The following is a 27833-nucleotide window of genomic DNA, read 5'->3' as shown; positions in this document are numbered from 1 at the left end:
CTTGTTTAGCCACACATCTAAATTCAAGAAACATTTATTTTGAACTTCAAATTTAGTACAATGCTAAGATTCCCATTTTGTGCATGAGATGTAGTTTTCTGATCCCTGAAAGCTGAACATTAATTTCTTGTTTTTATTCTAGAAGTTCATCATTTTCTTTTTGGATCTCATTAGAGAAGAAAATACTAAATGGAAGAAGCAAACCAGTCTGTGGTGCATGAGTTCATTTTTCAGGGACTTTGTAACTCAAAGGAGCTACAGATCTTCCTCTTCCTCTCATTCTCCATACTCTACTTGATGACTGTGGTGGGGAACCTATTTGTTGTGCTATTAATCATCACCGACCCCCATCTTCATTCCCCCATGTACTTCCTGTTAGCTAATCTCTCCTTTGTTGACTTCTGCCTTTCCTCAGTCACCACCCCTAAACTGACCACAGACCTCCTAAGGGAAAAGAAGACCATTTCTTTTGGGGGATGCATGAGCCAGATCCTCTGTGTGCATTTCTTTGGAGGAGGTGAAATGGTGCTTCTTGTGACAATGGCCTATGACCGTTATGTGGCCATCTGCAAACCACTCCATTACTCCAGCATCATGGACAGACAAAAGTGCATCTGGCTAGTTTTGATATCATGGATCATTGGCTTTGTGCATGCCATGAGTCAACTGATTATGATTTTGGAGCTGCCCTTCTGTGGTCCCAGAGTAGTAGACAGCTTTTTCTGTGATATCCCTTTAGTGCTTAAATTAGCCTGCACAGACACTAATACTTTGGGAATGCTGATAAATGCAGACAGTGGTATTTTGGCAACAACTTGCTTCATTGTTTTGCTGGTCTCCTACACCTATATCCTATTAACTGTCCGCCTTCACTCTGAAGGTAGTGCCTCAAAGGCCCTGTCAACCTGCACTTCCCACATTATAGTGGTGGTGTTGTTCTTTGGACCCTGCATCTTCATCTATCTGTGGCCAGTCAGCATCACTTGGGTGGACAAGTTTCTAGCTGTGTTTTACACAGTAATCACACCTCTGCTGAACCCAGCCATATACACACTGAGAAATAAAGATATTAAGAAAGCCACAAAGAAACTAGTGAATCAGCACATGAAATCCATGTGATATAGTTAGCACATATAATCAGAAAATCTATTGTGGCAGTCCAGTTTGTCTGCACTTTGGCCTGTAAATTAAATTGTACTGCTTATATGACTTATTCTTATCTATGAGCTGTGAGTGCTCACAGATGTATGGCTTGTGGTTTGCTTTTCTGTTATTGAAAATTTGTTCAAAATTCCAATACTTAAAATCTTGCTGCTTGGAAGGAATAATAAGTCTACGTTAATACCTCTTTGTACAAGTTCAAAGATTAGTAAATGATATAAAAATAACAATTTCCACAATTTATTAAATACTACCTGTGTTCTCAACACCATGTACACATTTTACCAAGATTATCTATAACTTACCTAATCACTTTGAATCAGTTATCATTATTCTTCTTTCAAAAATATATCATGTGGAAGCAGGAAATATATCAATATAAAATTCATTACTTTCCCTCTAATATAATTTAAAATTTTAGATATCCATGGGAGCATCCTATCTCTCTTTTACATATGTTTTAAAGCTATTTTGTGTTCCATGTGGTTCAAAGAACATTAGGAAAATTTCTATTCAAGCACAAAGAAGGTGGTAAATGAACTTATTAGAAATCTCCCAATATGGTTATGTAATATCATCCACTATAAGTGTCTTTCTAAGAATATTGTCAGGCTTTCTTTTAAACATTATTTCCCTGCAATAATTTGTTATTCAAGGTCCAACATGATATCTTTGTTTGTTGTAAATAGAAAAAGATGCAAGATGATTTATCCTTCCTCATTCTAAGTTGGCTAGGCATGATACTAAAGATACTTGAATGGTCTTCTTCCACCTAGAGAACAAAATGATAAATGAATAAAAACACAGTACCATTGCCCTACCCCTAAATGACATAATCCCTTTAAGTTTTCAGGCATTATTTGTTTATATAATTACAGAATTTGCCTTGATTTTTTTTTAAATCCTTCAATAAAGAGGGAGAGGTGTTTGCAGCCCTTTGAAACACTGTTTCTTTTCTTGGTTAATACAAAATTTTATACATAGTTTTATCTTACATGAATCAACAAGGAAGCCATGAGAATGGGGAAGAAGAATGTATTGTTTTAAAGCAAAAGCATTTTCAACTGATAAGAACAAAGGCAAGTAGAAACATCAATCACAACAAATTGCAATTATGCATTCATCCCCTACAAAATCCAGATATTTATGGAGTTACAGGCTATGTACCTGACAAATTTTTTGCTTTTAGGTAAAACCTCACCTGATAACAACCCCCACAAAAATACTCCAAACACACAAACACACACACAAAAAAATCATTCTATGAGTGTGTCTATTAAAATACACAGAGAAGGAAAATAAATAGCTTTTTTCATTGTCAGTAGGATTAGAATGAAAAGACCAGTTATATCTACATTATATGGTCTTTTTAGTATAATAGCTTATATAATAGTTCATAGTTTATACATTTTGATGATGATGTATGTCATTTTTCTGGTGAGAATTATATTTGAACACCTTTACAATATCTTAATTTCTAATTTATTCCCATGCATAGAAGAAAGTCACAGTTTCTTGGATCTCATAGCTATATCAATAACTTACAAGCTTAAAGTGACAATATTTATATTAGGAAATTAAAGGGCAATGATAACATGACTGATTTAACTGAGATATTAAATAGTTGTATTCATGGCTTCCCCAAACCAGATGCTTATAGAAGCATCACTCATATATGTATGTGAACACGTGGTGACTGCTTGGAATGGTTTTAGATGAAATTTCTCAAATTAGCTCTTCGATGTGGCCCTTTATTGTTAGAAATCACTATAGCTTCAAAAGTGACTTGAAACCTGTATGTAACTTCCACTTCCACCTCCCTGTGTACAAAACATAACAGTAGGGGATCCTGACTGCATTCTTACTAGAGTGTATTAGTAGTTCTTGAAAATTGCAAACCAAGGTCTTACTTTCAAGACATGGATATGTGTAGTAAGCTGACTCTGAAGCTCTCTGTGTTTCTCAGCATATTCTCAGGATATTATAACCAGGAGCCATCTCAGTAGTACCTACTGTGCTTACTGCTTTCAGAGTTCAAATACTATGCATTTTCCTATTTCCAGGACTTTGAGGCAACATCACTACACTGACTCAGCAGGTTGTCACATGGAGAGTCAGTCTGGCCCTGGGGAGAGACTCTGATACAAACCTACTTAGTCTATGTAGAGGGAACTCAGACTGCAGTGGGAAGTGGAGGGCTTGGAAGGGGCTTCCTTTAAAATCATCAGATCAGGCCAGGCATGGTGCATGCCTGTGATCCCAGCAGCTCAGGAAGATCTAAGTTCAAAGCCAGCCTTAGCAACAGCGAAGCACTAAGCAATTCAGTGAGACCCTGTCTCTAAATAAAATACAAAATAGGGCTGGGAATTTGGCTCAGGAGTTGAGATTCCCTGAGTTCAATCCCCAGTACCCACCTCCCCCTCCCCCCAAAAAAATTATCAGATCAGGAGTCCAGGTATCAGAGGATGGAGAGTGAAGAGCGGCGTGTAATGTCCTACCTGGTAGCCAAGTCTGGAAGTATCAGAATCAAGGCAGCAAATAATTACATGAAAAAAAGTTCAACATCTCCAGGGAAAGGTAGCTCAAAACTATACCTGAGATTTCATATTACACCAGTTAGAATGGCAAACATCAAGAATTCAAATAACAGGGCTGGGGTTATGGCTCAGCAGTAGCACACTTGCCTGGCATGTATGCAGCACTGGGTTCGAGTCTCAGCACCACATAAAAATAAATAAATAAAGGTCAATCAACAAATATTTTAAAAAAAAGAATTCAAATAACAATAAATGCTGGCAAAGATGGCAGGGAAGAAAACTTATATGTTGTTGGAAGAAGTGGAAATTAGTAGAGTCCCTGTGGAAATTGGTGTGGAGGTTCTTCAAAAGACAAAAAAAATGTAACCACCATAAAACATACTCCTCAGCTATAGTACTTCTCAGCATTTATCCAAAAGAACTACATACCCTTGATTATAGCAGCACAATTCACAATAGCCAAGTTATAGAGCCAGCCTAGCTGTTTATCAACAGATAAATAAAAATGTTGCATGTCTACACAATGGAGTTACAATCAGCCATAAAGAAGGACAAAATTATGTTGTTTGCATAAAATAGATGGAACTAGAGTGCGTGATGTTAAAAGAAAAATAAGCCAGACACAGATAATCAAAGGTGATTTTTTTCACTCATATTTGTAAAACAGAGAGACAAAGAGGATAAAAAGGAATAGCATGAAACTAGAAAGGAGACCAGTAAATAAAAAGAAGGAGGAAAGGGGTAGAGAAGAGGGAAGGGCAAGGTGAGATCCTAGAGAATGAAGAATGTTATGTGCATGTGCAAATGTGCCACAATGAAACCCACTACTTTGTATAATTATTGTGCACTAATAAAAAAAATTTTTTAAGAATCACGGGCTGAATGTCACATGGCTTTCACTACTCTCCCTTCACAGTGCAATTCTTTACTAACTCCATTGCCTCTCTCGGCCCTCAGGAGCTTCTGGGGATACAGCCCTGAGCTGACACTAGCCCTGCCTTCAGAGTATGCTGCCCAGAAAGCTCCAGAGAGAATCTGTACCTGTGGGGCTCCACTTATCACACTAGCTCATTCCATCATGCAAAGCAGCTAGTGACAATCCAAATAGCTTCAGCTGAAAATCCGTCCTGCTGGTCACCAAGCGAGTATCACAAAGGAAAGAAGAGGTGAGTGCCAACCCCTAGACTTTGCTCTGTCCACTGGGTGCACAGCCCAAGAAGACTCAGAGACAAGCTTTGATCAGCATGGATGGTAAGCATCCACTCTCCCCACTTCATTCAAGCACTTGGATGGAAAAGACATTTTTATCTTCTAGTAGTACTTTTTTTTTTTTTTTTGCTGTAGCTGAGTTTTCTATTTCTTTCTTCCCATATGTGTCTCTTATCCTCTGTTTATATTTTTAATCTTTCTTTTTTCTTCCTTTTTACACTAGCATATGATCCAGCTATACCACTCCTGGTTGTATACTAAAAGGAAATAAGGTCAGCATAAAAAAAGTGATACCTGCATATCCATGTTTATTATAATACTGTTCATAATAAATGGATTCAGACTAGTGCCCATCAACGGATGAATAGATAAAGAAAATCATATACATATGATATATATTATATATATATATATATATTTTATTCAGCCATTAGGAAGAATGAAATCACATCCTTTATAGCAAAATGGATGGAATAGGAAAATGTCACATTAAATAAAAGAAGTCAGACACAGAAAGACAAGTATCACATGTTTTATTTCATGTTCAGAAATTTTAAAAAAATCTGAAAAGTGTCCATGGATGGGAGGAGAAAGGGAATGAAAGGTAGGAAAGAAAGGGTAGAAGGACATGACCAAGGTACCAGATATGCATTTATGGAAATGGCACAGTGAAGTGGTTCAAATAATGTATTATTAATAAAATAATTAAGTTTCTTAAGTAAAATATATTTTAATTAAAAATTAAACTATCTTTAAAATAAAAACTTTTTGGCTGGAAAAATAAAATTCAATGTATCAACAAAACCAGTTCATTACTTCAAGACAATCAAAATTGATAAAACATTAACAAGACTGATCAAGAAAGAAAGGAACAAGGCACAAATACTCAAAGTCAGGAATGAAAAAGAATACCATTCTACATAAGCTTTAATCCTTACATATATTATAGAATAATATATGTAGAACTTCATACAAAATATTTAAAAATTAATATGAAATTGGAAATTTGCTATAAAAAAACTATTACCAAACCCAGAAAATCTTAATGTATTTGTTAAATGAATTTATGTTGTAATAAAATCATTTGCTGTCCCAATTATTACTGACTCACCTCAAAAACTATATCTTCATATTTGGCTGCCTGAGGCTAGCCCTTTGTGACTATAAGACTGATAAAAAGGAAAGGACCTACTCCCTTCTGCTTCCTTCTAGTTTGGCTTTCCCCCTGCCTGCTGTGCCTACTTGTCAAAGCAATAGCTCACTCTTCTGGCAGGAACTGAGCTTCAGTTTTCTCACAGCCTCATCCTGTTCCCTTGCAAAAAACAGCACTCATATGCTGGCACCATGTCTTAGTCAGCTTTTTCACTGCAAGACCAAAATTTATGTGCTATTCATGCCCATCAACATGCAGTGAAGCTTTTTAGTTTAATGTAATCCCATTTGTCTATTTATGTTTTTGTTTCCTGTGCTTTTGAGATCTTGTCTAAAAAGTTGACCATAAACTTGACTCAAACACTGCATAAAGAGTTAAGAAAGAAAAATTAATACACTATTCATGGTCATGAACATAAATTTTAAAAAAGCAAGAAACCGAAACAATAAATTATAAGAATACTACATTCTGAAAAGATTAATTTAATACCTGAAGTGAAAGGTTAATTTAAAAAAATGGAAATCAATCATATGCTAAAATAATAAGAATCAAACATCTCAATAAATATAGCAAAACAATAAAGTCTAATATGAGTTTATGATAGAATTTTAGAAATGAAAGCACAGAACAAAAATTCCCCCATCCGATAAAGGACATTTACAAAATGTCTCTAACTCAAGTTACTTATCGTTAAAATATTGTAAAGCTTTCTCCCCCTAAGATTTGGAGTGAGAAGACATTCTTCTTCCCCACATTGCATTTCCAATTAATTGCAAGACCTGGACATTTACAAAGGGCAAGAGAACTGAGTAAAACAGAAATAAACTACTATTCTTCACAGACAATATTTTTGTCCAAAAGTTAAATATTAATTCTATATGTTGCCCAAGTCTAAAATAGTCTACTATTTATAATAACATTTAATACATAATATTTTATGTTTGTTTTTTTTAAAAGATGGCAACTGTGATGATGTGCAGGAATCAGAGTGAAAACAGATAAAAAACTAGATCAAATTTTGTTTTAGTCAGCTTTTTTTTGATGCTGTGACTAAAAAACCTGACGAAAACAATTTTAAAGGAGGAAAAGATTTTTTGAAGGCTCACAGTTTCAGAGGTCTCAGTCCATAGACACCAGCTCCATTCCTTAGGGATCAAAGTGAGGCAGAACATCATGACAGAAGACTGTGGGTAGAGGAAAGTGGCTCACTTGATTATCAGGAAGCAGAAAGAGAGACTCTATTTGCCCAAAGGCATGCTCCCAGTGACCCACTTCCTCCAGCCACACACTACCCACCTTCAGTTACCACTCAGTTAGTCCCAATAGGGATTAATTCACTGACTAGTTTAAGGTTCTCATAAACCAGTCATTTCACCTTTATTCCTTCTTGCCTTGTCTCACACATGAGCTTTTGGGGGACACCTAGTATCTAAACCATAGCATTTCACCAAAATCTCATGACCATCTCACAATGCACAATACATTTAGCCCATTGCCAAGAGTCCCCATGGTCTCGAAGTCCCAAGATTGCACAAAAGTTCAAGTCCGAAGTCTCCTCTGAGACTTAGGGCAAGCTCTGATCATGAACCCCTGTAAAAAAATCAAAAGCAATTTACAAGTGTCAAATATATAAAGGTACAGAGATGACATTTTCATTCAGAAAAATAAGGCATAAAAGAAGAATGGAACCAAAGCAAACCAAAATCCAGCTAGGCAAACAATTCCTCTAATTCTATGTCTGGTATCTGGAACTTATGGCATCATGATGTTCTCTCCAAAGGACTTTTAGCTTTGCCGGTTTCTGCTCACGTGGCATCTCTGTTGGTTTTTCTCTGCTCAATTTCTGCAGCTTTCCTAGGATGACATTCCATGGTACTGGCATTTCTTAATCTCGGAGGTCTCCACTGCAGCTACAGCTTCCTCCTCACATCTCCACACATCACCTTCTCAGGGGCAACCTGCAGGGATTCCAACCCTGATACACTGCCTGGCCTCAGAGGCATTCCTTTGAAATCTTGGTGGAGGCCTCCATAACCCTCTAACTCCAGCATTCTGCAGTCTACAGAACTACCATGACATGGATGACCCCAAGGTCTGTCACCATTTAGAGAAGTAGCCAAGCCTTCGTGGACCTTGGCTACAGAAGCAGTCTGTGAGAGCCTGAGTAGCTGAGAATGTTGAAAAAACTTCGGAGGCCACCCTATGCAAGATGCAAGCAGTGTGTCCCACTCTTACTCCCTTAAACTGAGATGGGTGGGGTCTTGCCAATTCCTGAGATGCCCTCAAGCCATCTTTCTTATTATCTCTGGGCAAAGTCTTGAGCTTTTCTTTGGTGGCAGTGATGTCTTTAACCAAATTGCAACTTCCTTAGCTCCAGTTTTACTTCCACATTTCAAGTCCAAATTTTTCAAATCTTTCTGCTCACTTTGTGCTCCTGATTATCAAAGTAAATTTGGCTAAGAGCCCCCAGCAACACCCATGCCACCAACTGAATGCTATTCTGCCTAGAAATTTCTTCTGCCGGATTAAGAAGCCCATCACTTTTAAAATCAGTTTCACAGAAAGTGTCAGGATACTGGAAAAACACAGACAACTTCTCAGCCAGAACATATCATGAATGACCTCTAGTCCAATTACCAATTGTGTCCTCCTTCTCTTCTGAAACCTCATGAGTCCTGTCTTTACTTTGCATAGTCCTATTTGCATTATGGTCTACTGAGCTTCCACTAGAATTCCCATTATGCTCCATTTACAACAATCTAAACCTTTTCCAGCTTTCATCGCTAAACTTCCCAAAATTCCTCCTACAAATTCCAAAAAGTTCCAAAAGCTTCTGAATCACGTGGTCAGGTTAGTCACAGCAATGCCCCAACTTCTGGTACCCATTTCTGTTTTAGTCAGCTTTCTTCACTGCTGTGACTAAAAGACCTGATAAAGACAATTTTAGAGGAGAAAAAGGTTATTTGGGGGCTCCTAGTTTCATAGGTCTCAGTCCATCAACAACTGACTCTGTCCCCAGGGCTCAAGGTGAGGCAGAGCATCATGGTGCAAGAGTGTAGCAGAGGCAAATGGCTCACATGGTGATCAGAAAGCAGAGAGAGAGACTCTATTTGCAGATACAAAAAATATGCCCCAAAGGCACACCCCGAATGACCCACCTCCTCCAGCCACAACCTACCTGCCTTCAATTACCCATCAGGGGAGTCATTCGCTGATTGGTTTAAGGTTCTCATAACCTAATCATTTCCCCTCTAAACTTTCTTTCATTGGCTGACACAAGAATTTTGGGGCAATACCTCACACCCAAACCATAAAAAATCATTTTTCAGAAGTAAAGACATATCAACAAATAGCAATAGGCCTCTGTTATAACAAAACCAAAGTAGGAGCATCCAGAAAATTCATGTGGCAAGGGCCACAATACCACAGGAAAGGAACAGTTTACTCTGAGCAGAGCCTCAGGAGCATGCCACTCCATGCTCCTCTCAATATATCATTTGCTTCAAGGAGTGCAGCTGCCTGACAGCATCCAGGTGTTGCCATTGCTATTTCTACAGCAGCACTCACACAGGCACCACTGCCCCTGGCTGCTCCAATCCAGTGACTGACAACATGACAACAGTGGGTGTGCCAGAGCCTGGGCATTTCTACCCAATACAGAATTCCTCTAAGCCTTTGCCCTGAAGCTGGCATCAACCTGGTTAGGACTTCCTCAGTGCTGCGCTACAGTCTGAGGCTACTCCATGCCATTCTCCTTCCTTTCCCCTCATCCTTCAAAGAACCACTCTGGCATTGTTTAGCAATATGAATATTTATTTACCTATCATTCTAAAAATTAAATTTACTGAAATGTAATATAAAATTTTAGGTGTTAATGGGGTAACATGATATATCAAGATAAGTATGCACTGTATATTTAAATCAGGTTAAACACATACATCTCCTCAAACATTTCTCATCTACATAAGATGAAAACTCGAATATCAATTTTGTTTTAAAAATATAGAATACATTATTATTTACCTAAAGTCACCCTACTGGGCATCAGCACACAAGAACTTCTTACTCCTATCTACATATAACTTGGTACCCACTGATCAATAAGTCCCCAATCCTCCTTCTCCTACTCTCCTAGGCTCTGGGAGCTACCAGGCTACTCTCCACTTCCATGTTACCAACTTCTTAGATTCCACATGTGAGTAAGATCAGGTTGTACTTGTCTTCTGTGCCTGGCTTATTAAAATTAACACAGTGAAGAATTAGCTCATCCATATTACTGCAAATAACAGAATATCTTTCTTTTATGGGTAAATAATATTCCATTGTCAATATGTCCAATTTTCTTTATCCATTTATCAGCTATTGAACACTTAGGTGGTTTCCAACTCTACTATTGTGAATACTGCTACAATAAACACAGGAGTAAAGAGGGGCTGGGAATATAGCTCAGTTGATAGAGTGCTTGCCTCATGTGCATAAGGCCCTGGATTCAATCCCAACACCACACACACACATACACACACACATACACACACACACACACACACACACACACACACACACACACACACAAATGGGAGTGAAGAGGTTCCTTCCACATATAGATTTCATTTCCTTTGGATTAATACCCAATAGTGGGATTGTTGGATCATATGGCAGTTCTATTTTTAATTTTCTGAGGAACCTTCATACCATTTCCCACAATGGCTGTACTAATGCACTTTTTCACCAATCTTCTACACTTCCTTTCTGGCACTTACATTTTGACTCTTTTATGAAAACCTTTGTAACTAGACATTGTTATAGAGGCATTGTCTGCCTGCTCCTGCTCCCTATTCATGTGCTTGTATGCTTTTAGGCTTTCTCCCTTCTCAGGTATTCCAAAAAAATATGTAATTCTGTCAATACTGCTGCTTCACAGCATACCTGCAGTGACACTAATGCATGGTTTGTGACCACATAGTGACAGGAGAACCAGATGTTTAAGGTTATAAAGAGTTACATTCAAAAATTGTGTTCCAGTAATCAACAACTTTGTCTCAGACATAAAATCAACTTTCCAACTCAACTATGATGATAATTCAAAAGAATGTGTGATAATATGCATCAATTTAGTCCTAAAGAAGTGGGAACTGTACCACTGGAAGCAAAAGTTCAGAGTTTGAAAGTTTATCATGTGCACAGAGAACAATGAGGATAAAATTTACACTTAATAGTTCTTGGAAGGATGGGGAGGGCTGAAATTATATTTCTATGAAGAAGAAAATATTCTTAGCTTGCAACAAAGGCTGTGGGATATAATAAAATGTCTTCTTTCTTTGAAAAACAAGCAAATGTATTTTTTAATATTAGTATATGAATACAAGTATTCATGTTTCTAAACTACTGGTGAACTTACATAGATTATTTTTTCTGACTTTGATCAAGTTCTTACTAGCAGCATCACTCAGGAACCATGTTTGGAATCCAGGTGGCCAGATTTGCACAAGAAATGGTCAAAGGATGAAAAATAAACTTCACACAATTTGATCAGACTAGAAAGAAGCAGCAGCTGGAGAAGCAATCTAGCTATCCCCCCACCCACCCACAGAAGCCAATGCCATGTATAGAAACAAAAGCCAGGTGATATATAGGTATAGGTTAAGTAGGCTGTGTTAGTCTGTGTCAGTCATAATTTCCTTCATATTAGTCCTCAACATAAGGAAGTCACTATTCTTAATGTGAGGAGGTTAAGAAGTTAGAGCAATTGGTAACTTTTAATTTTAAAGGATGTTGGATAACAAATGTTGTAATTATATATAAATATTGCTTCTCCTTTGATGATGGCTTCTATTACTAATTTAAAAAAAGAAAAAGTAGTTGATAAATACTGTTTTCTACTATGTTCTTAATTCCTTTATTTTGGACCTATTTTCTTCCTTTTTTGTATTTAGGTTTGGCAGGAAATAATGGATATTTATTATTTAATTTTACAGAATCTATGCTTCACCTCTCATATACTCTTGCCATACTTCTCTCTTTTCTGGAATTTCCTCTTTTATGCAATTCAGACTTCTTACAGTGCACTACATTTTCATTAATTCTCAGACTTTTTATATTTTCATTGTTTTAAATTCTATTTTTTTCTAACGTATATGTAGAAAATTGACAAATATTTTCATCACAAAAGCTCTGCTATTTTATCCAAAGATAAAATGCTTGGAAGCTAATGCCTCCTGGGGGGGGGACTTCCTCTTAATAAAACAGCTTCTCTTTATTTACACAGAAATGGAATAATTCATTTCATTACAGTGAACTAAAGGGATCCCAAGCAACACCTGTACAAGTACAAGTCAAAGAAAACCCACAAGGAAGCCCAATGTGATGCTTCAATAAGTGATTTTGGAAGACCATGATAAACTCTTTAAATATATCTAACCTAGATATATAAATTGTTTTTTATCCCAAATTTTAAAAATTAAAAAAAACTTCAACATGGAATAATTTTAGGTATTAAAATTTCAAGTGCATATGTTTAATTTCTCTTTTCAACACTCTCATATTTGGCAAGTCCTAATTCATCATTCCTCAAAACCATAAGTGAACAGTTAAGGGGATATTGTAGCATTTGGTCCTTAACCTGATATTAATGCTAAAGAGATATAACTAGTGATTTTTATAACTTTCAAAAATCCAATAAATATTTAATGCCTAATGTAAAACCATATTTTCAGAGCCACATAATTACTGCTAATCACAGGGGATTGGTCAGTTTCCATTTTTCTCTATTCATAGCTAATGACACTTGACTCTTGGGGAAAACAATGTGCAGGGGACACCTAGTTTCTTCAGAAAGCCAATACCAGAGCAGACACTGGTCATTATTCCAGGCCTGATAATTGGCTTCATTCCTAAAGTTAAGAACTATTTATGGCTGTGTGTTTGAGAGATAATTTTTGATGACCCTAAAAAGGAGCCAATCTGTCTGTGTTTCTCATACCTTGGAGCTACTGAGGTGAACTCTCTGCTGGCACAGGTAGGGGGGCTGTCCATGCTTTAATTTTTCAGCATCAGGTTGCATTATTATCCTCCACATCCCTTTTTTGTTGCCCATCATCTATTTTTCTTCTGTCTCCCTTTTTCTTTATTAGCTCACTTCACTGAAGGATTTTTACTCAAGTTGTTTTGTCTCTTCTTGTCTTTCTTCATAGTTGAAATTATGTAATGAGATGAACTTAAAATATTCTTCAAAACTATAATAATTTTGAGTGCTACCTGAAATACTTTGATTATTCCATCCCTTCTCTTTCTGAAGACTGGGATCATAAAAATCAAAATCAACATCTATAGATTGGCTATCACCTCCTTATGGATACACATGAAAATTCATGCTAGTTTTATTTTTGCCACAGCCATTCAATCACTTTTCCCACTCTGAAAAACTCTAGACCTCTTTCCTAAACAGCATCAAAATTACTATGATGAATAATAGTCATTTAGGACTTACTATGTGCCAAAGTATTGCATGAAGTTTAACATAGAAATTCCTCCATACAAGTTTTCCTTTTCCCTGCATTAACTTTAATACTCCTTGCTTTTAAATTAAAAACAATAAATGATATACCTAAAAATGTAGCGAATCAAGTAATGGAGAAATAAATAGGAATAAAATTATTTAAATCTCACAACCTGTTTAAATTTTTAGTAACTACTGAATACTTACTAATACAAAATATTATCTGGTCCCCCAAAATAAAAGGGTATATACTGTACAAATGGTTACTAATATCTTTTACTGATATCATTCTATGCCCATTAAGATGGACTTAATAATCATTTGTAAAGCCTATATTGAAGTAATTTACTTACCTAATCCATCCCTTACACTTGAATAATTTCTTTCCATTTAGTATTAGAGGAATACTCACAAATAACCAAAGGAACTTTCTGTACATTTTTTTCTGTTTGTTTATTTTCTTAAATTTTATTCAATGACAGAGGACAGTTGAGTCACAGCTAAGAGTGATGGCTATTACCACGTCACCCCCTGCAATGAGCCCACACTTCACCTTGCCCTCAGGTGGACTGAGCAGCTCTGCCTCCCCAGTCCTCAGCAGCCACAGGTGTGATCATCTGTTCAGGAAACAATTTAAAATAGAGTCCCACTCTCAAACAGGGAATGAATTTAGAAATGTCTTCTTAACCTCAAGTTCAAAAAATTATTCACACACCTTTTTTAAAAATTTTCAAAATTATATTTTACCTTAAAGCCTTCTACAAATCCAGATCTTATTTTTCAATAAGACATACAGTAACACACTTATAATTCTATGTGTCCAATCTTGATATTCATGTTTAATTGTTGAATACTTTAACTTTTAAAATAAGCCCTCATTTTCCTACATAATCATAATGCTTTCTTTGTCATATACTAAATTCCCTAATACGTTTCTAATTCTAGAGGATTTTTATTTCATATTCTGTTCAATTTAGTCCAATTATCATTTCTTAATATTTTAGATTTATAATATATTCTGATTTACTTTATAGAAATCATTCAGTTCCTCTTCTAACTCTCTTTATGTTTCCTTTTCATAATTTCCCTGATTTCAAGGTGTATTTTGATTCATTTTGCATTGTTCCATTAGATATTCACTGAACTGTCACTCAACACTGCACTTAATCCTATGATTAGTTTGGTGAGAACTGGTATTTTTATTAACCTTGAGCCTTCTTGTTTTTATTAACATGGTTTGAATTCCCATCTTATTAGGATTTCAAATGTATCAGAAAAAAATATATATATATATACTTTTTATAATTAAAAAGTATATATATATACTATTTATAATTAAAAAGAATATATATATATACTTTTTCTGATACATTTGAAATCCTAATAATATTTAATAAAATATATAAGTAATTTATTATATATATATAATTTATTTAAATACAATGCATACATTTCATGTTTTCTTTAAAAATTCTATTATATTTTAACAGGTTGTTACTGAGTTAATATTCCTTTAAATAATCATTAAATTTAATGTTTTCCAGTTAATTGTCTTATGATGTTTAGGCAGACAGTTATGTGATTTGACAAGTAATGATTACAGTTTTGTTATCTTCTTTTCAATGGTATCACTTAATTTATAATATATTATTGAACCATAGTGCTATCAGGATTCCTTCACTGTGTTTTAATTTTAATATTTCATCTAAAATCAGAATCTTACAGTTTAAAAATCCCCAAAATATCCTGAATAAAATAATTTAAGTACTTTCTTTTTTACTAAGATTTTTAATCAGATTTTGAAGTTTACCCATCAACTGCATGGTATATAAATTTCCTAACATCATTCTGGAAATACCCTCTGAAATAAAACTAGGCTTTCTACACTCAGAGTTTTGTGTGATATCATGTAGAATTTTCCTTTGCTAGAACCATCAAAGGTTTTAAGTTACAAAGTGACAAGACCATAGTTGATCTTTACATGGTCATTCTTGGAAGCAGAGTATAGAAGATTCTGGACTTGGGGGAAAAAAGAAAGTAAAGATATCATATAATAAATAACCTTTTAGTTATCAGGATGAGAAAATATGAAAAATTAAAGCATATTAAAATGATAATGAAAGTTTAGAGAAAGAAATTGATTTAAGAACTATTTGAGAATAAAAAGTGTGCAATCAGAGATGAACAGTGAAGAAGAGACAGCAATGGCACACAAGTGCCTAGGCTGGCTTTCTGGAAGAATGGTAATGACATTTATTAAAGCATTAGAGTAAGTTAGATTTCGAGTTGATATGAGTAGATTGGAGTTGGATATGCAGTAGATGAGATCAGGAGTTCAGTTTTAGTCAGCTAAGTTGAAGGTGGAGATGAGGCTCTCATTTGTGTATGCCACATACAGTTCTGGACATATGACTTTGGAGTTCAAGGATAAAGCTAAACTTAGATGTCAATTTGTAAGTCAGATCCTAAGCCGACATGGTGAAGATTTGAACCTACTTTTTCTTCTGTTAGGCGCAGGGTCTCTGTTCTAGTGCCTAAATCTTTGATCCACTGTGAGTTGAATTTTGTGCAGGGTAAGAGATAGGGGTTTAATTTCATTTTGTTACATGTGAATTTCCAATTTTCCCAGCACCATTTGTTGAATAGGCTATCTTTTCTTTGGTGAAGCCAAGTGAAATAAGCCAATCCCTAAAAACCTGTTCTCTCTGATATGCAAATGCTAACTCACAATAAGGAGAAAAGGGATTAAGGAAGAATGAAGTTACTTTAGGTAGAGGGGAATGAAGAGAAGGGAGAAGGTATCGGGGTAGAAAAGATAGTAGAATGAATCAGACATTATCACCCTATGTGCATATATGACTACATGACCACTGGGATTCTACATCATGTACAACCAGAAAAATGAGAAATTATACTCCATTTTATATGATGTATCATAGTGCATTCTACTGTCATGTATAACTAATTAAAACAAATCTTAAAAAAGAAATAAATATGTAGGTACAAACTTAAATAAGTCAGCATTGAATTTTAAAAAGAGACAGTTGGGTCAGAACTCTGAGTCATGCAATTATTAAAGATGAGCAGAGGACAAATAATCGGTGTCTTATTAAAAGATATAGACAAGAAGTTGTAAATATAGAAAACGATTAGGAAAGAGCTGTCATAGAAATACTAGAATTGCATTCAGCTACAATTTGCAGAAAATGCATGGTGTAACAAAAAAAAATTGGAGATTTTTTTACATTACAAAAAATCTATGGGACTGGGGATGTGGCTCAAGCGGTAGCTTGCTCACCTGGCATGCATGCAGCCCAGGTTCGATCCTCAGCACCACATACAAACAAAGATGTTGTGTCCACCAAAAACTAAAAAATAAATATTAAAAAAATTCTCTCTCTCTTAAAAAAAACTTTTTTTTTTAAATCTAGAGAGACCATTGTTGGTTTTGGACAAGTGGTATAATATGGCTTTGGGTCCTAGGCCTCTTCTAACTCATTGCTATTGATTCAGTTTATGTATTTTAGAATTTTGTGGTTCCTTCACATTTAAGCATAACATTAAGTACAGGGAAAAAACCTTCTCTACATGAAGGTGTATCCTTTCATTTAAGAAGAAAAGTCCTCTAGAGAAGACATTGGTTTAAATCTCATTGAACAGTACTGAATCACAGGCACCATCTTGAACAAACTTAAGGCTGAAATGAATAGAATTAAAACAATAAATTTAGAAAAATAATTCATCTTGTTCTGGAGTAGAGGTATTTTGCCTAAAATTGATAGATTTCAACTTACTACCTGAAAAAAAATGGAATTTCTGTTAGTAAGGAGTAGAAGCAAAATAACTTTATAGAAGTCAAGAAGCCAAAGATAGGAAAAGTCACAGCAATAAGGCCATGACAAAAGTAACAAATCCTGCAGGAATATCAAGAAAAATAAGATTGAAAAATCATATTATATAGAATATTAAGCATTAGAATTTCTCTCTAAAAAAAATCTATACAAACAAAGTGTTACAGTTGAATGAAGGAAAAGTAAAGATAACTTTCCCAATGAAAGTAAAAGAGAAAAGGAAGACTTGGAAGGGAACTTGGAATTTTTAAGACTCATTTTTAGAAGACGTTCACTACATTAATAGTTTAAGGAAAGTAAAAATCACATAAAGTTTAATTGAATGATATTTGGGAAAGATGCATAATACATACTTGAGGGTACTGGCCATAAAGAGCAGAGTACTATGGTTAGGTACGAGATTACCTTCTACTGAGGTCTGGATTCAAATCATGGTTGACATTTTATCCTATGAAACTCAGTTTCTTCATTTATTAAATGTGTCTAATAAAACAGTAGAGGGAAATTTGTGTATTAAGTCTGGTAATGTGCCAAGCCTAGTGTCTTGCATGAAAAACCATTCAATAAACGCTATCTATTAAAATTAGCACTCCTTGCTGGCATGATGTTGCACGCCTGTAATCCCAGTGCCTCGGGAGGCTGAGACACAAGAATAATGAGTTCAAAGCCAGCCTCAGGAAAAGGCAAGAAAGGGTCAGTGAGACCCTGTCTCTAAATAAAATACAAAAATGGGCTGGGGATGTGGCTCAGTGGGCAAGTGCCCCTGAGTTCAATCCCCAGTACCAAAAAACAAAAGGCACTCCTTAACTTAATTTTCACATTTTACATTCTAACTGGCATTCCATCTTTGTAGGCAACGAAGTATTGAGTATGTAAGTCCTAGTATTCATTATGATGAGTCATGAGTTAAATATTATGAATATTTAACTTAACAGGCCCCCATGGTAAGTTATTCAAATAAAAATAAGACACACACAAAAGCAAAACAGGGTGAAATGTATTAAACAGTTTGGCCTGAAAACACTGGAGAGTAAAGTAAGAAATTCAGCTAAGGATAATTTGTGAGTGCTACAAACCATTAACATAAAAATATCTGAAATTATTGTCACCTGAGATTATGAGAACACCTAGAAAGTGAAGGTGGTTAGGGAACAGTGTGTAGAAATCCTTAAAAAAAAAAAAACAGACAAAAAGTCTGCTCATGGGATAAAAAGGAGAATAACCCATTTGCCCCATTTGCATTCATCTTATATACATCATGCTCTTTCTCTTTTTATGTGGCCTATTATAATTTTTCTATTTCCTTCTGTTGTTATCAGGTTCAGTGATTTCTAACTCTCATGTTTGTAACCCATAGAAATAAATTAGCAGGACTAATGATGAGTACACATTTTACCACTGATTCTGACTCTTCCCTAGTTTTTATCCACAGATGTTTAAAACCAGCTCTTCTGCCCAAGTCAATGGACGGACTGAATGCCTCTATGGTTTCCAAGCTTGTGCTGCTGGGACTCTCTGGTTCTTGGGAAACTAAAGCTATTCTCACAGTGATGTTCTCCTTGCTCTACTTAGGAATCATTCTGGGAAATCTCTTCATTGTCTTCTTGGTGATTGCTGATTCTCACTTACATTCTCCTATGTACTTCCTGCTGGCCAACTTGTCCCTCATTGATGTGGGACTTTCCTCCACCACAGTTCCTAAAATGATCTTAGATCTTTTGAATGAATACAAAGCAATTTCTTTCCAAAGCTGTATGGCACAGATATGCTTCATCCACATTATAGGAGGAGTGGAGATGGTGCTGCTCATAGCCATGGCATTTGACAGGTATGCAGCCATCTGTAAGCCTCTCCATTACTTGAACATTATGAACCCTAAAAGATGTATTTTATTTGTAGTCATTGGCTGGGTAACAGGAGTGATCCATGCTATGTCTCAGTTTTCTTTTGTTATGAACTTGCCTTTTTGTGGTCCTAATACAATAGACAGCTTTTACTGTGACTTCCCCAGGGTCATACAGCTCGCATGCTCAGATGCAGACAAGTTCGAGTTTGTCGTTGCTGCCAACAGTGGATTCATGAGCCTGATCACCTTCTTCCTGCTCCTCCTTTCCTATGCCTTCATTTTGGTCACTGTCTGGAAACGTTCCTCTGGGGACTTGTCCAAGGCTCTTGTCACGTTATCAGCTCACATCACTGTGGTGGTTTTGTTTTTCACTCCATGTATGTTTCTCTATGTGTGGCCTTTCCCCACGTCATCAGTTGACAAGTACCTGTTCATTGCTGACTTTGCTCTCACCCCTGTCTTGAATCCTATCATTTATACATTAAGGAACAAAGAAATTCAGATAGCCATAAAAAGATTAAGCAAGCAGAAAAATTATGTCAAATTCTGCTGACCTGAACTGTTTTGTAATTCTAGACCTATTCATTGGCCTGCCTTTTGGACATCTTTATTTAAACATATGACGTTCAACCCACTGTCCAGGCCAGACTAGGCATGGCACCTACTACCTCACTGAACAAATTTCTATTACTTCTACAAAGCACTTATTGTTTTTAGTACTGTGGGAAATATGTATCTATCAAGATATGTGCTATTCTAAAAGATAGCAGCATTATTCATAAATAATACTTTATGGTTTCTATAATAATCTCTTTGACATAAGAAAGAATATCTTTTGTTTCCCATAAACGTTGCAAATAAAATGCACACTTTTCTGGTTAATGTCAGGAGTCATCAAATCAAAGTGTTATTTATGTAAGATTAGTGAATCTACTTAGCAACTTAAATCAGATTCCCTCCCAACTAGACCTAAGACATAAATTGATAGGAGATAGTTTATGTGTAAACTGATTTTTTGAAGCATCAGGAAGAAAATGAGGAAGTAATCATAGAAGTGGAAGATTCTTATGTTGATAAATTCAACTAGGATGCATGCCCATTATGGCCCTCCAAGTGACCCTGCCAATCCTGAAACTTAAAATTGTTTCTCTTGAATGGCAAGATGTATGGAATATTTTTTTTTTCATTTTAAAGAGTGCAGTAATTCTTTGGCATGTCCAGATTGTCCCGCTCTGTGCATGTCAGGAAGTCAGAGACAAACTGGCAGGTAGACTTTAGGTGCTAGCAATAAGCAACGATCTTCTTGCAAGGAAGTAATAGATGCGAAGATTTTTTCACCTGCAAAGACATTTAGGTCCCACTTAATTTCACTTTATCCTATCACAATCCCTCAAACACTCACACACTTGCATGCATGCACACAAAGACCTAGAACTTGAAGGTGATAGAATAATCTACAGCTGGATTTTCAATCCTAACTGATAGTCATTACCTTCTCTATTTCTCTAGATAAATTGCCCTCATCATTAGGCAGTTCTCTACTGATCTGGGTTGCTTGATAAACGAGGTATCCCACTTCATTTATGAGAAGCACAAGTCCCTGGTTTAAACACCCTTGCTAGTCTGTTGTTGGTAAAATTGCTCTTTCACAGATCTATTTCATCAGTCATGGAACCACCAGGTGGTAGTGCCTTGGTGGATCCCTTATTTAGACAAACTCTACATTTCACTGCCCACTACAAAGAAACACTCTTATATCTAATATGAGATTAAAATGAGGTAATTCAGTCTGCTGCCTGCTAATCTTTCAACATAAGAAAACTTCTATGACAAGAAAGCAGCTACAATTCTAGAATTATTAGAATCTGTACTGTGTATTCCACTCCCCACCCCCTGGGGGGAAGCATTCTGTAGACTCTAGTAGATGCTAAAATTTTAAGACCAGAAGATAGAAACTATACAAGGTCACTGAAATCCCTTAGTTTCCAGAACTACATATTTCATCAGTAGAACAATCTGAATACAACTGACTTAAACCATATATCTTAAAGCATACATTACCACCTTTGCAGGGGGTTATATTTTTTTTGTAACTTAGTTTTATTTTAAAGTACTATTTCAGTGTTCTATCAGATTGACAGTTCTAAGTTGTAAAATGTGATCTGATTGATGGTTTTCCTAAATGGTGTATTGTGCAATTGCCTTGTAATAAAGTGGGTACCCTGGATCTAAGAAATATTATACAAGATTTTATAATGGAAATTAGATAGTTCATAAACTCTTGGGTAATGGCACTGGCCAAAGTTCTGAAAGACAACCCATTCTCAGAAAATATATTGATACTATAAGGACAAAATTATGAGGAAAATTCTGTCTCCTTCAGTATGAAAGTGAGTTCAATGTATGCAACTCAATGGTTGATTTCAGTACTCAAAAGATGTAACCATTTTGAGGATCTATCATTTAGCTTACAGGTCAAACATTCTGCACTGCTGAAACCTAGCAAAATCCTATGTGAGATGAGGCCCACTCTATGGAACTCATACATAATTTTTCTTTCTACCATAACATAGTCTTCATTCATGGGCCCATTTTGCAAGTATAGCTTTGGCTGAGGAGAGATTCACAGTGGCTTATTCTTAAATTAACAAGTTAAATACTTTATACCTGGTATAATTATTTTTAATAATATATATTAATTGTATATATTAATGGGTACAGTGTGATATTTCAGTTATAAGAAAATAATTTTAAGTGTAATAATTTTTTTCACTAACACATAGCATATAATATGTACTGATCAATTCAAGGTAATTGATATTTCCCTGTTCTAATCTTTGTATCCTTGGTAGTTTGTGTCATCTCTTTTGGTTAGTCACAAAATGTATAATAAGTTATTATGAACTATCATAATCCCTCTGTGCTTTAGAACACCAGAATTTATTACATCTACCTAACTGTATTTTCATACCCATTACCCAAGTTCCCTTTATTTCCTCATCCCCTCATGCTTCCTAACATCTAGCAATTCCTGTTCTACATACAGACTAATTGTTTTTAGTTTATGCATATGAGAGAGAATATTCAGTGTTTATCTTTCTGTGTCTGGCTTATTTCAGTTAACATAATTCCCTATAGTTCTAGGACATTTGCTGCAAATGACAAGATTTCAGTCTTATTTAGGACTGAATATTTTTTTTGTCATGTATCACTTTTTTTTCCATTTTGTATCATAACAATTGTGAATACTACTGCAATCAACATGGGCATGCAATACCTTTTTGGTAAACTGATTTTATTTCCTTTGGATGTATATACCCAGAAGAAGTAAGATACATACATATGGGGGGGTCAAATTTTAGTTTGTAAGGCATCTTCATACTGTTATCCATAATAACCATACTAATTTACAGACCTCAAATCTTTAAGAAAAATAAAAAACTGAAGGCTTTGTGATAGTTGATTTCAAGACATTCTATGGATCCATAGTAACCAAAACAGCATGGTACTGGCAAAAAAAATCAGACAAATAGATTAAAGAGAATAGAGATCCCAGAAATAAGGCCATGAATCAATAGCCAACTTATTCTCAACAAAGGTATTTTGAAAACTTAAACTGAAGAAAGGACAAACTCTTAAATGAAGGATGCTAGAAAAACTGGCTATCCACATGCACAAGATTGAAACTTGACCCTTCTCACTCACTCTGTACAAAAACCCATTCAAATGGATGAAATAACTAAACATAAGGGCTCTGAAACCATTAGAGTAAGTAAAAGGCAGAAGAAACACTTAATGACATTTTTTTTTGGTTATGAACCCCAAAGCACAGGAAAAAATATCAAAAAGATAAATAACTTAAAACAACAGAGTGAAGAGACAACTTACAAGAGGGAGAAATATTTGCAACTATTCAACTAGCAGAGCATTAATATGTGGAATACATGAGAAATTTTTTAAAACTCAGTGACAAAATAGATAATTAATTAAAATTTAAATTATTTTAAAAGTAGAGTTTAAATATATGAAACTGTCATTAAAAGTTATAACAACTGATTTTTTAATTACATAGAATTGTTCAAAGAACAATTTTTTTAATTACATAGAGTTGTTGAGATGGCAGAACAAAGGATCAGCTGGCATGAAGATGGATTAATATAATTATTCAATTTGAACAACAGAAAAAAGTGAATAAAATGAACAGAATCTCAAAGACCTATATGATACCATCAAATACACCCCTATGTCTACAATGGGCATCCCAGACAAAGAGGAAAAAAATAATAAAAGTGATAAATATTATTTAAAGAATTAATGCCCCAAAACTTTCAAAATTGGATAAGAGATATAAATCTACAAATCCAAACTTTAAGAAGCTCAACAAATTCCAATAAAGATTTATATAAATATTATTTTAGACCCTTATCTCAAACTATGGATAGCAAAATGAATCAAATAACTAAATATAAGAGCTAAAAGTTGAAACCTTCCAAAGAAAACATAGGAGAAGCACTTCGTGACCATGAACCAGGCAAAGAGTTTTAGATAAGACATCAAAATAATGATCAATATAAAAAATGACAAAATGAACTACATCAAAACTAGAAACACTTGTGATTCAAAAAGCATCATAAGCAAAGTGAAAAGAGAAACCACTGACCTGCATAAGTATTTTTTTAAGTTATATCTACCCAGGTGCAGTGGTGCATACCTGTAATCACAGTGGCTGGGGAGACTGAGTCAGGAGGATTGTGAGTTCAATACAGCTTCAGCAACTTAATAAGGCTCTAAGTAACCAGTGAGACCCTATCTACAAATAAAATTTAAAAAGGGATGGGGATATGGCTCAGTAATTAAGTGCCACTGAATTTAATTTCTGGTACAAAAAAATGTGATATCTAAGACAGATCATGTATCAAGAATACATAAAGAATGCTATAAAGGAACAAAAAATCTAATTTTTCAAATGAGCAAAACTTTCAATATGCATTTCATCAAAGAAAATATAAGAATAAAATCAATAACCCTAACAAAAGATGTTTGTCATAAATACTTATTAGAGAAATGCAAATCATGACTACAATATCACTCACAGCTTCCAGAATCAAAGATACACAATAATGATTGGAGCTGAAATTGTCAAGAAATAAGAAATCTAATTCAATGCTGATTGGAATGTAAAATGGAACAACCATTTTGGAATACAGTGACAGTTTCTTTAAAATATTAACCATAGACCAACATGAAGCTGACTATCTCCTCCCAGCCACTGGTGGCCAGAAACTAAATGGATGATGAAAGCAAACTTTGTATTTTTATGAGAAGGATATAGCCACAGAAGTTGCTGCTGATGCTCTGGGTAAGGAATGGAAGAGTTATGTGATTAAATTAGAGACAGAAATGACAACAGACAAGTTCTACCCATGAAGCAGGGTGTCTTGTCCCATGACCATGTTAACCTGCTACTATGAAAGGGACATTCCCTTTATAAACTATGGAAATCTGCAGAATCTATTCAAGGTTGCATTGTGGATGCCAATCTGAGTGTTCTCAACTTAGTTATTGTAAAATTTGAGATGAATATTCCTGAGTTTGCAGTCTACTGTGCCTTGTAGACTGGAACCCCAAAAAGCTAGTAGAATCCACAAACTTTTCAATCTCTCTAAGGAAGATGCTGTTCACCAACATATTGTCAGAAAACCCTTAGCAAGGAAGGTAAAAAAAAAAACAGGACCACAATAGAATGAATTGCACATAACTTTCTTATGTTCACATATGAATACACTACCAGTGAAACTTCAAATCATGTACAACCACAAGAATGGGATCCTAATTAGAATAAGTCATACTCTATGTATGTATAGTATTGTCAAAATACACTCTACTATCATGTGTGCCAAAAAAGAACAAATGAAATAAAATAATATAATTTAATTAAAAAGAAAAGAACCAAAACTCCAAAGATTCAGTCCCTTGTTTCTCCACATGTCCTGCAACACAAGTGACCAGCCCAGTGTATTGCTCTGAATAAACAGAATACTAACAAGGATAGGAAAGAGACTGTAGAATATGCCAAACTTTTGACCAAGAAAATGAAAGAAGCTAAAGGAAAATTCCAGGAACAGATGACCAAAAGACACAGGCTTCTGAATCCAGTCAAAAATTTTTAAAAAAAATTAAGAATAAGAATAAATACATTCAGACCACTAAAAACATTAACCATAAACTTATCATATGACCCAGCAATTTCATTGCTAAGAATACCTAAGAAAAAAACTTAAATGTGAAATTAAAAATATTAACCATCTTAAATATTAACATTTATAGCAGCATCATTCATAATTAATCAAAACTGGAAATATTCCAAATGCCCTCAAGTGAAAAATAATAAATAAAATGTAGCATATGATGAATGGGATACAAAGTAATAAAAAGAAATAGATATCAAAAATAGGATGTTAAAATTTCTGAACATTTTACCTAATTTCAACTCTTACATTCTCATTTTGCTTAGCAGAAAATTTAAGCACAAGGATGGTGAAAATGTAACTCTCTAGAATGTTAGGTAGTGCTGATTTCCAGGCAGCCTGGTTCTCGAATAAACACTATTCAATCTGTGTTATTACACCTCTTATTACAAAAACAGGAAAATGGTAAGTGTAAAACTTCTAAAAAGTGAGAACTGGCTCTGTTGAATGTGTTAAAACTATTGAAATGTACATTTTAAGGGATTAAACTTCTATGTGAGCTATAGTTCAACAAAGTTACTACTTAAAAAATTTAAAAATAGTATATAAAATAAAAGAAGCTAGTCACAGAAGATATTGCATGTTCCATTTATATGATACACACAGAGAAAGTAAATGTATAAAGGCCAGAAATAAATTGTTTTTGCCTATTCTGAGAGTGGAAGTGAATATTAACTACAAATAAGTAAAAAGGATCTTTATGGTACAATAAAATTGTTCTAAAATTGAATTGGATAATGGTTACCTAGTTATATAAATTTACTAAAAAATTGTTGAATCATGCACTTAAAATGAATGAATTCTGTAGCATATATATTAAATTTCCATGAAGCTGTGAAAAAAATAGATAACTTTCCCCTCTAATTTTGCACTACTTCTGCAGCTCCCATGATTTGTTCAATAATTGATTCACTATTTCTCAAAAGTGTATGGGAGACAAATAAAGGTTTCTGATATTTGGAATAACTAAGTTCACATCTAAAGTAAACCTAAATTTTTCTTTACTTGAAAAAAGTATCAAAGCACAGAATGAGTGATTACACTAAACTATTTAACTTCCCTATAACATTTTCTGCAAATCATGATAATTTACCATTGGGAAAATGGTGAGCACAGAAAAACCTGGCTTCTTCGAGAAGCAATTATAGATTATATCCAATCCTACCGTACAGTCCTGGTAATTGGCTTCCTTATTAACCATCTGAATTATTTACAATCATTTTTCTTAATAAACAGTGGCAATTCAAAAGAGGGTACTAATCTTTGTGTGCATCTCCATCTCTTGAATTTTTCCTTGAGTAACTCCTAAACAGGGACAGAGGAAATCTGCTCTTCAACTCTCTGGCAACTGGTTACTTTGCTGCCTCTCCTCTTAATTCTTTTCATTCCTAAATCTCCTTTCCCTTTCTATTTCCAGTTCCTTTTTGCTAGTGCCTCCTATTTAAATCAGATATAGTTAGATGGTAGGTAGATTGATAGATGGTAGATAAATGGATACTATAATACATATGTATATGTGTATATCCTTGTGCTCTTATTTTCATAAGAATCACCCAGTGTTTCATGCCTAAAGGAAAGAGAAACGGTAAGAAACCACATCCCTGAGTGCCCTCTTGATGTCTCCCCGTCCATAGAGGGGAGGAAGAAAACAAGCTAAGTTAAGGAAATAGAGCAAGCCTGAGCCAGAAAATCCAGGTATATATTATCTTGAAGGACTCTGTCTTTCTCTTGTGCACACTGGGAATTAAGGCAAGTTAGTATTGTCTGTGGAAAGCTACTTTCTTGCACTTGATCTATGACAGCTGTTCCTGGGGATGTTGGTCATAGAAGCAGACTAATAAGCTAAAATGCTGATTATGTCACTGCTTCTGCAATCTAACGTATAAACTCTTCCAAATTGTAAGGACCTGGGCTATCTGCCAAGTACTCAGGGGTTATCTGGTTGGGCAGTACTGTGATAGACAAAGTTCAAGTTTTTTAAACAGTCACAAACCTTCTTTGGATTATTGAGATGCTGATGTTCTTCCATTCCATACATAGCACAAATGTTAGAACTATTGTGTGATTTAGTAAAAAGGAAAGCCTGATGGGACTGGGAACATCAACACCTCAAGGCCTTTTCTCAAGCAAAATTAGCTGTGGATTAATTTCAAGCCTTGGGCACCTATGAATTGGATGTTGTTAACTGCTCTGATAGGTTTGAGTGGGTCCTGTTGAACATCAGGGTGATAAACAAGTTCCCTTAGGAACATAGTCATAGCTATGGAAGGGGACAAATATGAAGACATTTGGAAACAATTGTCACATTTGGAACTGATTGTGCATTGCGTAGC

General features: G+C 35.0%; 2 protein-coding genes and 1 pseudogene across 2 annotated transcripts; all 3 read left to right on the top strand.

Annotated features, from left to right (window-relative positions):
• Window positions 1-189: 189 nt before the first annotated feature.
• LOC101960810 (olfactory receptor 4K15) lies at window positions 190-11023 on the top strand. The gene is made up of 4 exons (XM_078049026.1): window positions 190-1109; window positions 1683-1729; window positions 8835-8910; window positions 10936-11023. The coding sequence occupies exons 1-4, from the start codon at window positions 190-192 to the stop codon at window positions 11021-11023; spliced, it is 1131 nt and encodes a 376-aa protein (XP_077905152.1).
• Window positions 11024-18869: 7846 nt separating this feature from the next.
• LOC101955330 (olfactory receptor 4F21) lies at window positions 18870-19805 on the top strand. Its single transcript, XM_005337159.2, has one exon. It carries the CDS (start codon window positions 18870-18872, stop codon window positions 19803-19805), a length of 936 nt encoding a protein of 311 aa, XP_005337216.2.
• Window positions 19806-23774: 3969 nt separating this feature from the next.
• Window positions 23775-25422, top strand: LOC144377627 (small ribosomal subunit protein eS6 pseudogene; annotated as a pseudogene).
• The last annotated feature ends 2411 nt before the right edge of the window (window positions 25423-27833 follow it).

This window comes from Ictidomys tridecemlineatus, chromosome 5, assembly GCF_052094955.1.
Source record: "Ictidomys tridecemlineatus isolate mIctTri1 chromosome 5, mIctTri1.hap1, whole genome shotgun sequence".
Taxonomy (NCBI): domain Eukaryota; kingdom Metazoa; phylum Chordata; class Mammalia; order Rodentia; family Sciuridae; genus Ictidomys; species Ictidomys tridecemlineatus.
This window is presented reverse-complemented; position numbering and strand designations above follow the sequence as displayed.

What these genes read in the sequence shown, in the direction of transcription:
- LOC101955330 (XM_005337159.2), top strand. Translation starts at nt 18,870, where the DNA reads ATGGACGGACTGAATGCCTCTATGGTTTCCAAGCTTGTGCTGCTGGGA.
- LOC101960810 (XM_078049026.1), top strand. Translation starts at nt 190, where the DNA reads ATGGAAGAAGCAAACCAGTCTGTGGTGCATGAGTTCATTTTTCAGGGA. An exon ending in AAATCTCCCAATATGGTTAT is followed by an intron (nt 1,730 to 8,834) that starts GTAATATCATCC and finishes AACCTTTTCCAG; the next exon opens with CTTTCATCGCTAAACTTCCC. An exon ending in CTTCTGAATCACGTGGTCAG is followed by an intron (nt 8,911 to 10,935) that starts GTTAGTCACAGC and finishes CTCCCTTCTCAG; the next exon opens with GTATTCCAAAAAAATATGTA.